Source organism: Mytilus edulis, chromosome 4 (assembly GCF_963676685.1).
Source record: "Mytilus edulis chromosome 4, xbMytEdul2.2, whole genome shotgun sequence".
Taxonomy (NCBI): domain Eukaryota; kingdom Metazoa; phylum Mollusca; class Bivalvia; order Mytilida; family Mytilidae; genus Mytilus; species Mytilus edulis.
This window is the reverse complement of record NC_092347.1, coordinates 28364979-28379881: the sequence shown is the minus strand read 5'-3', so window position 1 is coordinate 28379881 and position 14903 is coordinate 28364979. Positions and strand designations below refer to the sequence as shown.

The following is a 14903-nucleotide window of genomic DNA, read 5'->3' as shown; positions in this document are numbered from 1 at the left end:
TACCTAGGGATAAGAAGGAAGTATGGTATAGATTGACAGATGTGGTTCTATAGGGTTACATGCTTGTGAGACTGTGTGATCTGCTGTGTACATTTTGCATGCATTCTAGGTATATATCAAAGGTTTCATAATATCCTTTTCGATAAAGTCTTTAGACATAAGCAGCGATAGTATGGTATATACTGGTTTATAATGAAGTATCATTTTTCAGATATATTTGTTTGGTTAAAGTTTAGAATTCAGATTCCACTTTGAACTTTCACATGTTGGAGGAACTGATAATCACCATTGAGCACAACACTTCAGTGAATCTACAACAGTATAGAACTGATAATCACAACTGAGCACCGCACTACAGGGAATCTATATCATCTTACATATATGAAAACTAACTAGGATTTAACAGATGAAATAAACTCAGTGACCTATTCCTGCCCTGAGGTTCATCAAATTCAAAATTCTAAACACAAAATTAAGCAATCTAACAACTTATGTACCATAAATATTAACTCAGATGTTTAACTTGACCAAAGTCCAAACAGCATGAAATATATTTTAATTCTATAATATATAAATAAATATAGGTATAGGAAGATGTGGTATGAGTGCCAATGAGACAACTCTCCATCCAAATAACAATTTATAAAAGTAAACAATTATAGGTGTAGGTACGGCCTTCAACACTGATTGAAAACAAAAAAGTAACATAAAATGTAAACAGAATGCTATTCCCAAGAGGAGATAAACAGTATTGATTGATTGTTGAGCATTTAACTTCTACTGGGAATCTTTTTTCACCTGAAGAAATTAATATATGAATCAGTATAATGGGGTTGACTTTTGGGGAGAGGAAGACAATAGTATTTAATTTCACAGGAACTCAAGGCCTTATTTGGTTGGTAAAGAAATCAGCCTTACACATGTTACAATGAGATAATTTTTTTTGACATAATATGAGTTCTAAAAGAGCTTAAAGAGGGTGTAAGTCTGCAAATATGCTTTTAATTCAATACCCTCCCCTTTCACACTAAAATCAGAACAATACACTACATTATATTTCCAAACTAGGACCACAGTGGGCATATACGGGTATCATTTATTATCTTTCACATAACATGCATTGTTCTTCACAAATCTTTCATAACAAACAAAAAGAATGATAAAGAAATGTCTTATTATGACTGCATTAAAACTATTGTCTGCCAAATATATTTTGAACCAACAGTCAAATTACAGTTTCAAGAAAACCAGAACATGGATTTCAAGCTGTATATATATCAGACAGCAATAATTTGAAACCGTATAAGGGCCTGGATGAACATACATGTAAACTGATTGAGAATCATTTGACTTCTGTCAAAGTATTCTATGACACATATATATGATCCAAATATAGATGACCTATTATTTGATAATTAAGAAATAAATCTTCCATGTCATGTTCTATATAAATAAAGAGATGTGGTATGATTGCAAATGACAACCTCCTACTAGGGACCAAAAGAAGAGGTTGTAAATAACATTATGGCACTGTACAGTCTTCAACAATGAACAAAACCCATACTGGTACCTTAAAGTATAGACTGTTATAGTAAGCTATAAACTTTATATTAAAGTGCACAGACTTGACAAAATTCATCTTTATTCTATGTTCATTCTGACATGGGTAGGCATAATATTTGTTTATATCTTTATTAGAAGAGTAAAATACAAAATTTTGGGGGTGAGGATAATCTTAGGTGTGACCTGACTGACCAAAACCTTCTCCATTAAAGTCATAAACTTACAAACAGACCAGCAACATTGTTTATACTTATAGAAACTATCAAACAAATTCAGGATATTTTGTCAGAAATCTCTCCAAATTTAGAACCAGGTGCTCCGCAGGGCGCAGCTTTATACGACCACAGAGGTCGAACCCTGAACAGTTGGGGCAAGTATGGACACATCATTCAAGCTTGATACAGCTCTGCATTTGGATTGTGATCAAATGTTTTGACATAATATGAGTTTTTTGACACAAAACAATTGTCAAGATCTTACAAATCTATTGCGCAATTGGAGATTTCTTCTTCAAACTTTTCAAAAATTTGGATTTGAGAAAAAAAATTTGAAAACTACTACCATCCCCCTTTTTTTTGCAATTAGTCAAAAACCTAACATTTCTGTATACATAATTTAAAAGAAGTGTACGGGAGGTAAATCTGAACATACCCAAAATTGAATTTTAAATATTTTTGAGTTACCTCCCTTACACTGCTTTTAAATTGTCTAATTGTCCATTGACCAAAAACCAATTTTTTTCCCTTTTTTTGTCCCTAATTCCAAAACATTTTGAGCCAAAAAACACAAAAGCAATACTAACCATTTCTTCATGGTATGGAAACTTGTTGTATAATTTCAGAGATTCATACACTTAAACATAAGTTATTGTTTGAAAACTACAAAAATGCTTATTTTGGGCCCCCTTTTTCGCCTGTAATTCCTAACCCTTTGGGACCACAACCCCCAAAATCAATCCAAAATTTTTACCTATAGTATTAAACATAGTGGTACAATTTCAGAGCAAATGAAATACTATTACACAAGTTGATATCCTGAAAGTAGAAAAATACTTGTTATGGCCCCTTTTGGGCCCCTAATTCGAAAATGGTTTGGACCATTATCCCCAAAATCAATCCCAATCTTTCATTAGGGGTATTGAACCTTTTTATAAAATTTCATAGAGATCCATTAACTTAAACTAAAGTTATTGTCAGGACACCAAATGTATCATACCATTATCGAACGCAAAAAAATTTTGCAGTCATATAAAAATAGAATAAACAAGAATATGTCAATAGTACAGGGATGCCTAAATCACACTATCATTTTCTATGTTTCTATGTTCAGTGGACCGTAAAATTGAGGTCAAAAACTCTTATTTGTCATTAAAATTAAAAAGATCATACCATAAGGAATATGTGTACTAAGTTTCAAGTTTATATGACTTCAACTTCATCAAAAAATACCTTTACCAAAAACTTTAACCTAAAGCTGGAGACAGATCAACAAACAAACGGATGCACAGACCAGAAAACATAATGCCAATATAAAAATACTACACTAGAGAGAGGTTTACTAACAGTTTGCACATCTTTAATAAAGTCGATCTTGTGTCTCTCATGGTTTATAATAACAAAATATCACGGATAATTTTATTTTAATAATCATGGAATACAAATAAATGAAGGTTCATTGTGTATTGCCATAAAATTCATAATTAAATTTAGTTATTTTATGTCATAGGTCAATGACCAAGATAAAACATCGTAACAGATGTATGACAATAATCAATGTACTTTAATCAACCACTGTGCAATTTCACCGATATTTTTTTTTCTCTTCCATTCATAAATATTTAAGCCTATTTTTACGACAGCCTGCCCTCCAAAAATATATTAAAGCTGCCAGAAATTTACATCAAAATATATCTAACATGCCTAGATCACATATAAATGAACTGAACATTGAAAGGATGAAGAAAGAATGTAATTTTATAATCAGTTGACTTAGTTGTTTTATAGAGTATTGATCTGTCACCACAGAGTGTGGGTGTAAATTGTCCTAATGACATGGTAAAAAATTCACAGATTACAAACGTTCAAAAACACATGTCTAGGAGATTTATGAATGAAATACGCCTCAATAAAAAAAGGTTTAACTTCATCTTGATGGCACAATTCAACTACAAAGTGGTAATTAGAATATCAAGAAGTTTGCACTGATTTTAACCGACTTTTGCCATTCCAAAGTTATCCATTTTATATCATGAGAAAGTTTATTCCAAGTAGATACCTAAATGTGAAGACCTCTGAAACCAGACCTATACCAATGGCTTAAATTGAAGGCTGTTTTGTTTTGAGTTATTCTATCAAAATGGAACATGTAAATGTACTGCTAGGTTCACATGCAGATGGCTCTATTGATAGATAACTTTATCAAAGAATGTTATGGTTGAATAAAATCTTTAAAATCTTTTAAATTTCTTCTTTTCACCACCCATTAATAAATATTACACCACTGATCAAAACTATAGATACACACACAGTTCTAGTAAATTGCATTGATAACCAGGAGGTTTCAAAATACAGAATATTTAAACAACTATGCAAATAATTGAATGTGCAAAATCATTGATGTTCTTTTGTATAAATTGGATTGCACTTCATTCCTAACAATAAATAATTTATAATAATTCACTTCTCATCTGATGGTGTATCAATTATGCAGTGTTTACAAAATACATTATCTACATGTACATTTATTTATAAACACATAAATGCACATATATACAAGTACATGTATTTTCACTGTTGCTATATAGATGGAAGAGAGCTTCGAAGTTTAGGACTAGAAATTTATTTGACAACCATTATGAACCATATGACTATCATACATTACAAGTAACCAATAAATTTAAAAATACATTTACCTAGCGTACAAAATGTAGGTCAAAGGGCAAGGTTATGGAATCAGGACAATATGTAACAAGGCACCACCTAATTATAGACCAAATGTATGTGTCCTGAAGCTAGATATATATACCGGTAACTAGTTTTGAAGTAACCTGAATAACTTCCACCTGTGAGAACTTATGGACCATTAATTTTCAGTCAAGCTGATGATCATATATGAAATTATTCTGATCAACTTTTGATGGAGAAACGTGTCACAATTAATTTATCAAAAATTTTTTAAAAAATTTAAAAATTTAAAGAATCAGCAAATTGCATTGGGAGTTCAAAAAGTGCTCTCACATTACAATTTTACACTGTCAACTTGCCTAACAAATATGAAGTTATTCTGTTCTGTACGTAGTACCTTAGAAGTGTGTGACAGAAATATTTTTAGAGAAACAGGCAGACATGGTGAATAGTGTATATCTTCAATTCTTAGGATATGGATATAAAAATAGCAATATAATAACCAGGTGCTCCGCAGGGCGCAGCTTTATATGACCGCTTGATACAGCTCTGAATTTGGATTGTGATCAAATTTTTGACATAATACGAATTTCTGACACAAAACAATGTCAAGATCTTACAAATATAATGCGCAATATTGTGCAATTAAAGATTTCTTCTTCAAACTTTTAAAAAATTTGGATTTTGAGAAATTTGAAGAAAAAAAATGAAAATTAGACCAAAACCTGACATTTCTTTAAACATCATTTACAAGAAGTGTAAGGAAGGTAAATCAGAACATAACCAACATTCTATGTTAAATATTTTTGAATTACCTCCCGTGCACTGCTTTTAAATTGTCTTAGAAAAACCTAGATTTCCCCCTTTTTTGGCCCTTTTGCCCCTAATTCCAAAAAAATAATGAGCAAAAAACCCCAGAGTTAATACTAATCATCCCTTCATGGTATCGAAACTTGTTGTACAATTTCAAAGAGATTCATACACTTAACACAAGTTATTGTTTGAAAACTACAAAAATGCTTATTTTGGGCCTCCTTTTTGGCCCCTAAATTCTACACTATTGGGACCATAAACTCCAAAATCAATCCCAACCTTCTTTTAGTGCTACTGAACCCTCTGGTAAAAATTTATAGAGATCCATACACTAAAACAAAAGTAATTGTCTTGAAACTAAATGCGTCTTCGGATGACAACGTAAACGACATGATACCATTATACGACGCAAAATTTTTTTTTGCAGTCATATGTAAAAATTCATGAATTTGGTTTTGATAAATCACAAGTTGATTATATTTCTTTCATGAAACTGTAGTTTGTTCTTCATTTGGTCATAGCCTTCTACAATGTTTTAAAAATATTTTGATAATTTACTGTGCCTTATGTCTCACAGATAATACAAAACAAAAATCAAAATCAATGGAAAATATTGTCTGAAGTACTTCATCTTCTTATCTTCAAAAATTACAAAGTAAATAGGTTCCGCCACCATATCTTGTGTTATACAATATTTCTCCCCAGTTAAGTTTAAATAATTTTAAATTTTATCAGCCTTAAGAGGAAAAATACGAAATCATATTTGATGCAGTGGTGGAATCTTAATTTAATAGTACACATATTAATCTAGCTGGCACATGTATAAAATGTAAATGTAAACACGATTTGGGGAGACCAATTAAACCAATTCGCCCCATCACAGAGTTATCGGACCACATCATGCAAGGGAGATAACTGTCATTCTACATGCTACACCTGTCGTCTACCAATACCATCAACATGCTTTACTATTAGCTCTGTTATTCATATTAATAATCTACCCATTACTCCAATATAAATACTCATTCTAACCTATGTGTATCAACATATAAGCATGGTTATCATTATTAAACAAAACTTTCCTTTGATCTTACTAATAATCAAACTCATTTCCCAGCACAGTAGAGTCTTATGAAAATTCTCACTAGAAACTATGGGCGCACTTGCCTTTTGCAAATGAAATTAGCAACATCGTCATAGGCAAAATAGCAATAAACAAATTATCATTGGTCATCTTCAATTAGATTGATTTTCTCATTTTCGCCTTACAGGCTCAAGCGAGAAAATCATTATTGTTGAGATGACCAACGACAATCTATAAATGCACAGTGGTCACATGATCAGCTTCTTATTTCCATATATTGAAGTATATGTGTTAATATATAGATTGATTGATTGCTGGTTGCTTTACGGCGCCGGTAAAAATATAGATATCATCAGGTAAAATATTAACACTTGCAAATTTACAGTGCTTCACCTTTACAATGGAGGTTTCACCAACAGAGATTTTCTTTAGACAGATGTTTTTCTGCACCCATTGTTCACCTAGGTCTTTAACTAAAGTTTATCATACCTTCATTAGGTCGAAGCGTGGTGTGGTGGAACAGTGCTAATTAAATGTCATATGATTGTTGGTTAACACATGGTGACATTTTCTAGTGTTATCAGTACAATTAAATACAAACTAGAACATGAACATCATGTAGCAGTAAAACATATTTTTTATATTACTATGGGTTTATGCATACAGTAGTCTACTACATAATAATGCAGTAGTGAAACATAATATGTAATACTACTTATACCATGGGTTTATGCACAGTTTACTACATAATAATGCAGCAGTGAAACATATGTTATACTACTTGTACCATGGGTTTATGCATAGTCATGATAGTATACTACATAATAATGCAGCAGTGAAACATATGTTATACTACTTGTACCATGGGTTTATGCACAGTCTACTACGTAATAATGCAGCAGTGAAACATATGTTGTACTACTTTTACCATGGGTTTATGCATAGTCATGATAGTCTACTACATAATAATGCAGCAGTGAAACATATGTTATACTACTTGTACCATGGGTTTATGCATAGTCATGATAGTCTACTACATAATAATGCAGCAGTGAAACATATGTTGTGCTACTTTTACCATGGGTTTATGCATAGTCTACTACTTGGTCAAGTAGCAGTGAATTTGAATGTTATTACAAACTTAGGTTTCTTATTAAAGATTTGGCAATTGCACTGGAAACTTTTAAACATGTCAAAGTCTGGCTGGCTGGCTGAATAATAACAGAGATGTGATCTACTGTATTAAGACTATGTCAAAGAGTTTATCAATGATAAATATGTATCCCCATTCCCCATGGAATCATTTAACTCAATCAAGAAAAGAAATATGCACCATTTTACATGAGACACACAGCAAAAGTTATGACCTTCCATCCATTTTTTCTGGATCTAAGTCAGGAATCTGATGTTCAGTAGTTGTTTTTTGTTGATGTGGTTCATAAGAGTTTCTCGTTTCTTGTTTTTTATACAGTTAGACCTCTTTTTCCCGTTTAAATGGTTTTACATTAGTACAAGACTGACCTATAATGGTTTACCTTTATAAATTGTGACTTGGATGGAGAGATGTCTCATAGACAATCATAACACATCTTTATATATCTTTCTACCAAGTTTGGACAATTTTTACCCATTAATTTATTTTAAACATTTATATGATGTGAAAGTTCCTTGGTGGACAACTAGTGTCAAAATAAGCTATGGCAAAACAACAATCCAAACCATTGGATTACCTTAATTTGTACAATGAATATGTAAATCATCAACTTTTTATACGTTCTACATAAGAAAACCAGAACTTATTGTAAACAAACATACATATGTTTCAAAATGATGACATTATTTCAAACCTACATGTAGATCAAACTTAATATTTGTAGAGCCTGAAGGGACATGTTTATCAATATGTACACTGAGAAAAATAACAATGGATGACTATACATTTAACCTGCACTGAATACATGATAGAAACTTTTAACATGAAAGTTAACCACCCAATACATGTGGATGGTTATATACTATAACATTAATGTAACAGGTCTATTTACTGTACATATAAAAAAAAGTCCAGTCTTTAACATATCAGAAATTGATACTTGAAAATAAATGTTTATATGAACATGTATGAAATGTATCTTAGTAAATTAATTTCTACTTGACACATACTTTGACTACCTTTTTTCATCAGATGTACAAATACATGACAGTTATACATGTTCATGTGACTAAATTTGCAAATGTTAATTAAACTATAAATTTGTAAAATGCTTGGTGATTAAGGGCAATAACTCATATGTTTCAGTAAGGCCAACTAAAATTAATTAGTAGATTTTCATCCAAATTTTTGAAAAAAATGGGGCGGGTGGGAGGATTTTATTTTTTAAATTTTATTTCATATGAAACCTTCTTGTCACGTGTTATTCATATATGCAAGTGTAATAATAAGCTTATATCATGTAAATACATCCATAAGGTATCGTGTATAAGACAATAACAATCAAAACCAAGGAGTAACCAAAGACTCATAAAAGCAAAAGACATTTACATCAACAGTTACAAATAATAAGTAGGAAACAACACGAACTCCACTAAAAACCAGGAGTGAAATCAGGTGCTCCGGAAGGGTAAGCATTTCCTGCACCGTATATGGCACCCATCATGTTATTTCTTTGTTCAGTTCGGTAATGATGGAAGGTTGTTATGATTGAGGAAGAATATCACTGAGATATGATTTCTGACACTCTTTTGTCATAATGGCCAATCAGCTCATGATGGCGACCATAAAATTGCTTGAGTAATGACCTTAATTTGATTGATTCATAGCCCTGTCTTAGCAACTTTTGAGAAAGCAGTATTCCTTGTTCAACAAAATTAAGGTACTTTTAGCTAGCTCTAGAGTAACGTATCAATTGAGACACATATACTCCATATGCTGATGCCGCTGTTTCAAATTCGTAAATATATATATCTGATTGGCAACCACTGTTCTACATGTAATTGCCACTTTAGAAACCTATTGTATAGTAAACAACAGAAATGTGGAGTAATGCTCTCTTAAGTTGGACTATCTATATATATCAAATGTATTTTGCTTTCTAAGCAATATTTTTTTTTCTTCTAATAAAATGAAACAAAAGCATTGGTATGCAACACGAGCACGATACGTACGGAATAAAATAAAAACTCAAACAGTGTTGAAATAATAGGGTTGGTCCTTAATATGCAAGATGCAAATATAATTACAATGAAGAACATAAAGTTGTTTAATGACTCTATCGTGGGAATTGGGACAGAGGATGTTTGCTGTTTTTCTACAAAAAACGAAAGGCATGGATAAATCTAAATCTAAGAGCTTGCTATCAATTAATTTTAATTGGCCTAAAGTAGTATCGTATTCAGACAAACCCACAAACTTGGAAAACTTTAGCCAATTTACTGATCCAAAAGCAATTTCTGAATTGTATATTAACCATGGACCAGAGGATCCAAGGACAATGGGAATCTTAATTTGTACCAAACAAATATAATAAATTATAATAAAGGCACTGCCATTTTTTTCAGTGGAAATAACAATGTCCTTTGAAGACTAATTTGCTGACCATTCTTTACATTGGATTATATACATGAAATACAGTACACACAAAGTGATTCAGGCCATACCGGTGTTGAGTTATTTCCAGTGAAAACTAGGTGATTACACTCTGATTTAACACCTAGCCATATAAAATCTATGGTGTACAGAGAGATATATTAGAGTGAATCACCTGTTATTCCCAGCATTCACTATATATGAAACAACAGAAGAAATAGTGATTTTTCTCGGATCTCACTAAGTGACATATGTAATAAGAGTAAATGAATTTTTAACAATTAATATTTATAAGTAAAATATCCTAATATGATCAAGCATTTCTCACAAATCGACATATATAGCACTGAAGCTGAAGCTTAGGATGACTTGATCACATGATACAGTAAACATTAGTACCAGCACGAGCGCTCTAATGGTATACCTCCCTGCAGGTAATTCTAAGCTGCATATAAACATCATTCCTACATGTATGTACACATTGCAGTATAATCAGACAGAAAGGACTATTACATGGTATGTGGTATGAACTTCTTTGTTCTTCAAAGTTACAGATTTTTTTTAATAGTCCTTTCATTAAAGCAGAATACTGTATACTCTTTAGTTCTTTTATAAAATTCATCAATAATAAATTTCAATGTATATAAAGTACTGGTAGATTCATTGGAAAAGCATATAATTTAATATCAAATTTTGGATATTTTTTTATTTGATCACATTTCAAAACAAGTTCAAGTTAAGCTTTAATACACATATCATTCTCAAATAAATAAAAAATTAACCTTACAGTTTGTACTTGAAAAAGTGAAAGTATATACATATATCCGACGAAGCAATCATTACCACTGAAAAATTTAAAGATGTTCATACCTCATATTTTGTTAGTATGATGTTAGGATTATTTTGTAAGTAGTTTGAGTCAGGATAGCTTGAAAATGAAGCGAAACTTCAAACTCACCGTGGAAGATTTGCACCATTTAGGTGTCTGAATAATCTGAAAAGGGGATGGCAGGTTAAAGGTCAAGGACAGAAGTCTATTATGTTTCCCAGAAAAAAATGGCAGATTACAGGAAAAACAAAATTAAATTAACCTCAATCATGTAGTGCATAGATCTCTACTTTTTCAAATTTATAATATTTCAACTTTATTTCTGTTTCCCTCATTTTGTATAGACATGTTAATTGTTTATGCTTACTGCATGAACATTACTTATCTTTAATAGTAAACAATTTCAGACATTTAATCAGGCTTATGTAATTAAAATGATTAATGATGATAGTTTTGTTTTACATATCAAGACAAAAAAATGTTTAACAACATAAAAAGCTATGTGTACATAAACACTACATGTACTTGAGGAGTAAAGAACTAAAATATTTAAACTAAAATTAAATAATAACTATAATACAAATGTTTGTTAAAAGCTTGGACTATCTATGGATAAAAAAGGAATGAAAAGACAAAAGATAAAATTAGCAAATAAACAACATTAATTAAATCATGAGTGACCACACAGCAAATTTCAAACTTTCAAAGGGAGATAATCTTCAAATTACAATGTATCCATTCCTTACAGTAACCCATGTTTACAGGTACTGGCTTTAGCTATGGTTAAAATTAGTTTTGTAAGTTACAGATATATATGAAAATACCCATTCCAGGGTCTTTTTTATTTATTCCAGATCTGCAACTTATTATTCTCACAACTTGTCTATAGTAGCTTCCTTCATTAAATTCTAAACAAATTTATGATGACAATGGATTTTGTTATAGAATCAACATATAATATATCCTCTTATAATTATTAGTCAATATGAAGCAGGATAGACATCCCCCAACTATTCATAAAAAAAAAATCATACTTTTTTTTTATATCTAAACTTAAAAAGAAAAGGCACTGAGGTTTTCATTTTTTTTTAAGCCAGAATAAAGTTTAGTACAGGTTAACAAAAACATAATAAAGGGGATATTCATTTTTGTCATTGTAAATGATAATCTGCTGTAAAAAAATAATGAAAAGTAGAGTGCACTTTTTCTAAGACTGCCTTAAGTTTCTAGCCAGAACTTGACTTACTTTTACTAAAATCAAAAGAGTGTTTTCCCTTTTGAAGCCACAATTATCTACAAATATTGCTAAAGATCTTGCTCAAAAGATATACACTGTATGTTGTCTTGAATTAATTTTGCAATATGCTGTTTATAATATATATAGCACCTAAATTTAAAATTGATTCATGCAAACTTATTGATCCTTTGAATAAACTTATTCCTAACAGATATCAATTAAACACTAGCAAGATCACTGAATATGGGTTTTATGGGTACAAACATTGATTTTGCTTTTGTTAATTAAAACATAAATTAAACTATGTATGTTTAATGGTTTTCGTTTATGAAAGTTTATGGTCCTACATCCTGTCAATATTATGTACTTATAATTCAGAATCACACTAGGCTATGCTTTTCTCAGACTGTCTATGACTTCTCAACACCAAATTCAGATGTAAATTGATTAAATCTTTAGTCTTAGAAAGCATGAATTCTTTACAAATGTATATTGGTTGTTATTGGTTTTGAACTAATTTTGGGTAACATTGGTACATTTGTATGTTTTGTATTCAGTCTTCCAACTAAGCCCTTCAGAGTGAAAATTTCATATCTTCTCTCAATTATAAAATGGTTTTAAGTAGAGATATAAATATGTCATCCACTACTGATTAGGGGACAGATGATATTACATAAAACAGATGTTTAAAACAAAAACTGAGTGTGTAAATTTTTGATAAACCCTCAAGTTAAGAAATTACCTCATCAGATATTAAAAAGAAGAAGCACGAGTTTTGAATAATGTATTTTTTTCATAGCTGAATTTTTTTTGGCTGACTGACCTAATAGAGGCTGCTCTAGTCATCAGTGATTCCCTAAATAATCAACCAAATTTTTCCCATGAAAAAAGGGGGGAGGCATTTGGAACTTATTTTGAAGGTGAACTTTCATATTAATTCATATATTAGTTTAATTTAGTATAATTATAACAGTGGTCTCGTTAGCCCAAAATAGAAGGGCGCCGCGCCCTGGGTGCCCTTAGCCGCGCCCTGTGTGCCCTCAGCCGCGCCCTTCTGCCCTGACGCCGTTTTTCGAAAAACCCTTGTGCCGTTTTGGTAAAATTGCCTTTTGTTTCATCGATTTCTTATCAGAAGTTCAATTACATATCTGACACATGATGATTGCCCCAGGTAACGAGGTTAATCATGTCATTACAATCAATTATAGTGGATAAGACTTCAAAGGTGTTAATTACTAGGTAATTTAATTTTAAGACAATGTACCTTTTTGTCATAAATATGATGAATGTGTCGGCATTTTCTTTTCGATCCTCAAGTCACCATGGAAGAGTGTATGAATGAAGACTTTCGTAAATTTAGAATTGAATTGAAGTTATCAAAATAAAACTATGCCTTTACAGAAACATCGCTCATCTCAACTTGTGATTGTGAGCGACAAGCAGACGTAAACATGGAAATTAATTTTGGAGTTATTTCCCCTGAAAAAGCTTATTACAAAATTGTGCTCCTAAAATATTATCTAGCACTAAAAATAGGAAAAAATAACCAATTGAATACAAAATTATATAAGAATGTTACCTTAAGGATATTAACAGTCTTTGAACATACAAAAAAAAATATATTGCAATTTATTTTTGATAATCATACTTTTGGCAATCCATGTTTTATACATTGTCAAAAAAGAAATATGAATTTTTAAAGTTCTGAACAGGTGTCCAAGCTATGTACTTTCTAATCTGAAAGTGTGCAGTTAAACTCTCATCACAAATCAACTTGATGAAGCTACACTAAATAATATATTGCTGAACATGAACAATGAAAACAGGTGTTGAGGTCCAAGCTCTAGATGAAATTTTTAAAGTACTCTGTCATGTACATGTATGGTAAACTATGAGATGTTTAGTTTATGATCTTTCTTTTGGAAGGAGAGGGGGTGGGGGAGAAAAGTAAGTTTATTTTGCCTCTTTTGGTTAATAGTATGAATGTGTATTGCCATGTTTTATGAACATGTAGTATGAATGACTTTTCTTATGCAAATTTTATAGAATAAATAATCAAAACAACAACTTATGCATCTTTATTAACAATATATACAGAAAAAAAATATGTGAAATCGTGATACACTCAGGGACGTAGACAAAAAAAAAATGAGCAGTGCCTTCTCCTATCATAAAAAAGTGCCCTGCCCTCCACTGGCACCCTGCCCCTTTTGAATTCTAGCTAGAGCACTGTATAACATTGACTATTTATAATTTAAGATTCTGAATAGCATATTCATATATGAAATGAAGATTATACATACCCCAAATCAATATATAGTTATCAAACGTAAATGCATTTTTATATAGTATGTTATAAAAAGGAGGGTAATTTTTATATAAAACCTCTCAAAAAAGGGGGAGGCAGTGCTGTGTATTTACTATTAATCCATTTATGCAACAATTACCACTTGTGGATCAGGATAAAATAACATGTGCTTCCTGTCATCTAACAAATTTTAATTGGAGTGACAGTTTAATTTGAAATTATGGTGTTTTTTTAAGTGGTGCAGATGATAAGCCCAACATCATTTTGATGTGATTTCTCTGGCTTAGTTGCAAGACTGTATTTATGTTATATTTAGTATTTCTAGTCTGGTTGGTCAAGCCATTTAAATCTTTTTCAGTTTAAATTAATATTTGATGGTTACAGTATTGATCCTTCTAAGAGGAACGATGACTTTAAGGCAAATGAACAATAATTATTTTGCAAAAGAACCTCTTTACCCATTAAAATAAGAAATTTGCATTTGAATATATATAAAACCCAGATTTTGCTTTACCATTGATTTTTGCATGAGAAATTAAGTATATAGGATAACTGTGATTTAAAATTCCATTGCAATACC

At 31.1% G+C, this 14903-nt stretch overlaps 1 protein-coding gene across 6 annotated transcripts in view; it reads right to left on the bottom strand.

Annotated features, from left to right (window-relative positions):
- The window catches only part of LOC139519333 (CREB-regulated transcription coactivator 1-like), a 46384-nt gene that overhangs the window by 29379 nt on the left and 2102 nt on the right, over positions 1-14903 (bottom strand). For 3 of the 6 annotated variants that reach the window (XM_071311333.1, XM_071311331.1, XM_071311328.1), the window contains exon 5: positions 10908-10943. The exons of the other annotated variants lie outside the window; for them this stretch is intronic. In XM_071311333.1, the coding sequence (XP_071167434.1) occupies positions 10908-10943 (36 nt within the window). The remainder of the gene's footprint in view (positions 1-10907; positions 10944-14903) is intronic. 6 annotated transcript variants of the gene reach the window in all.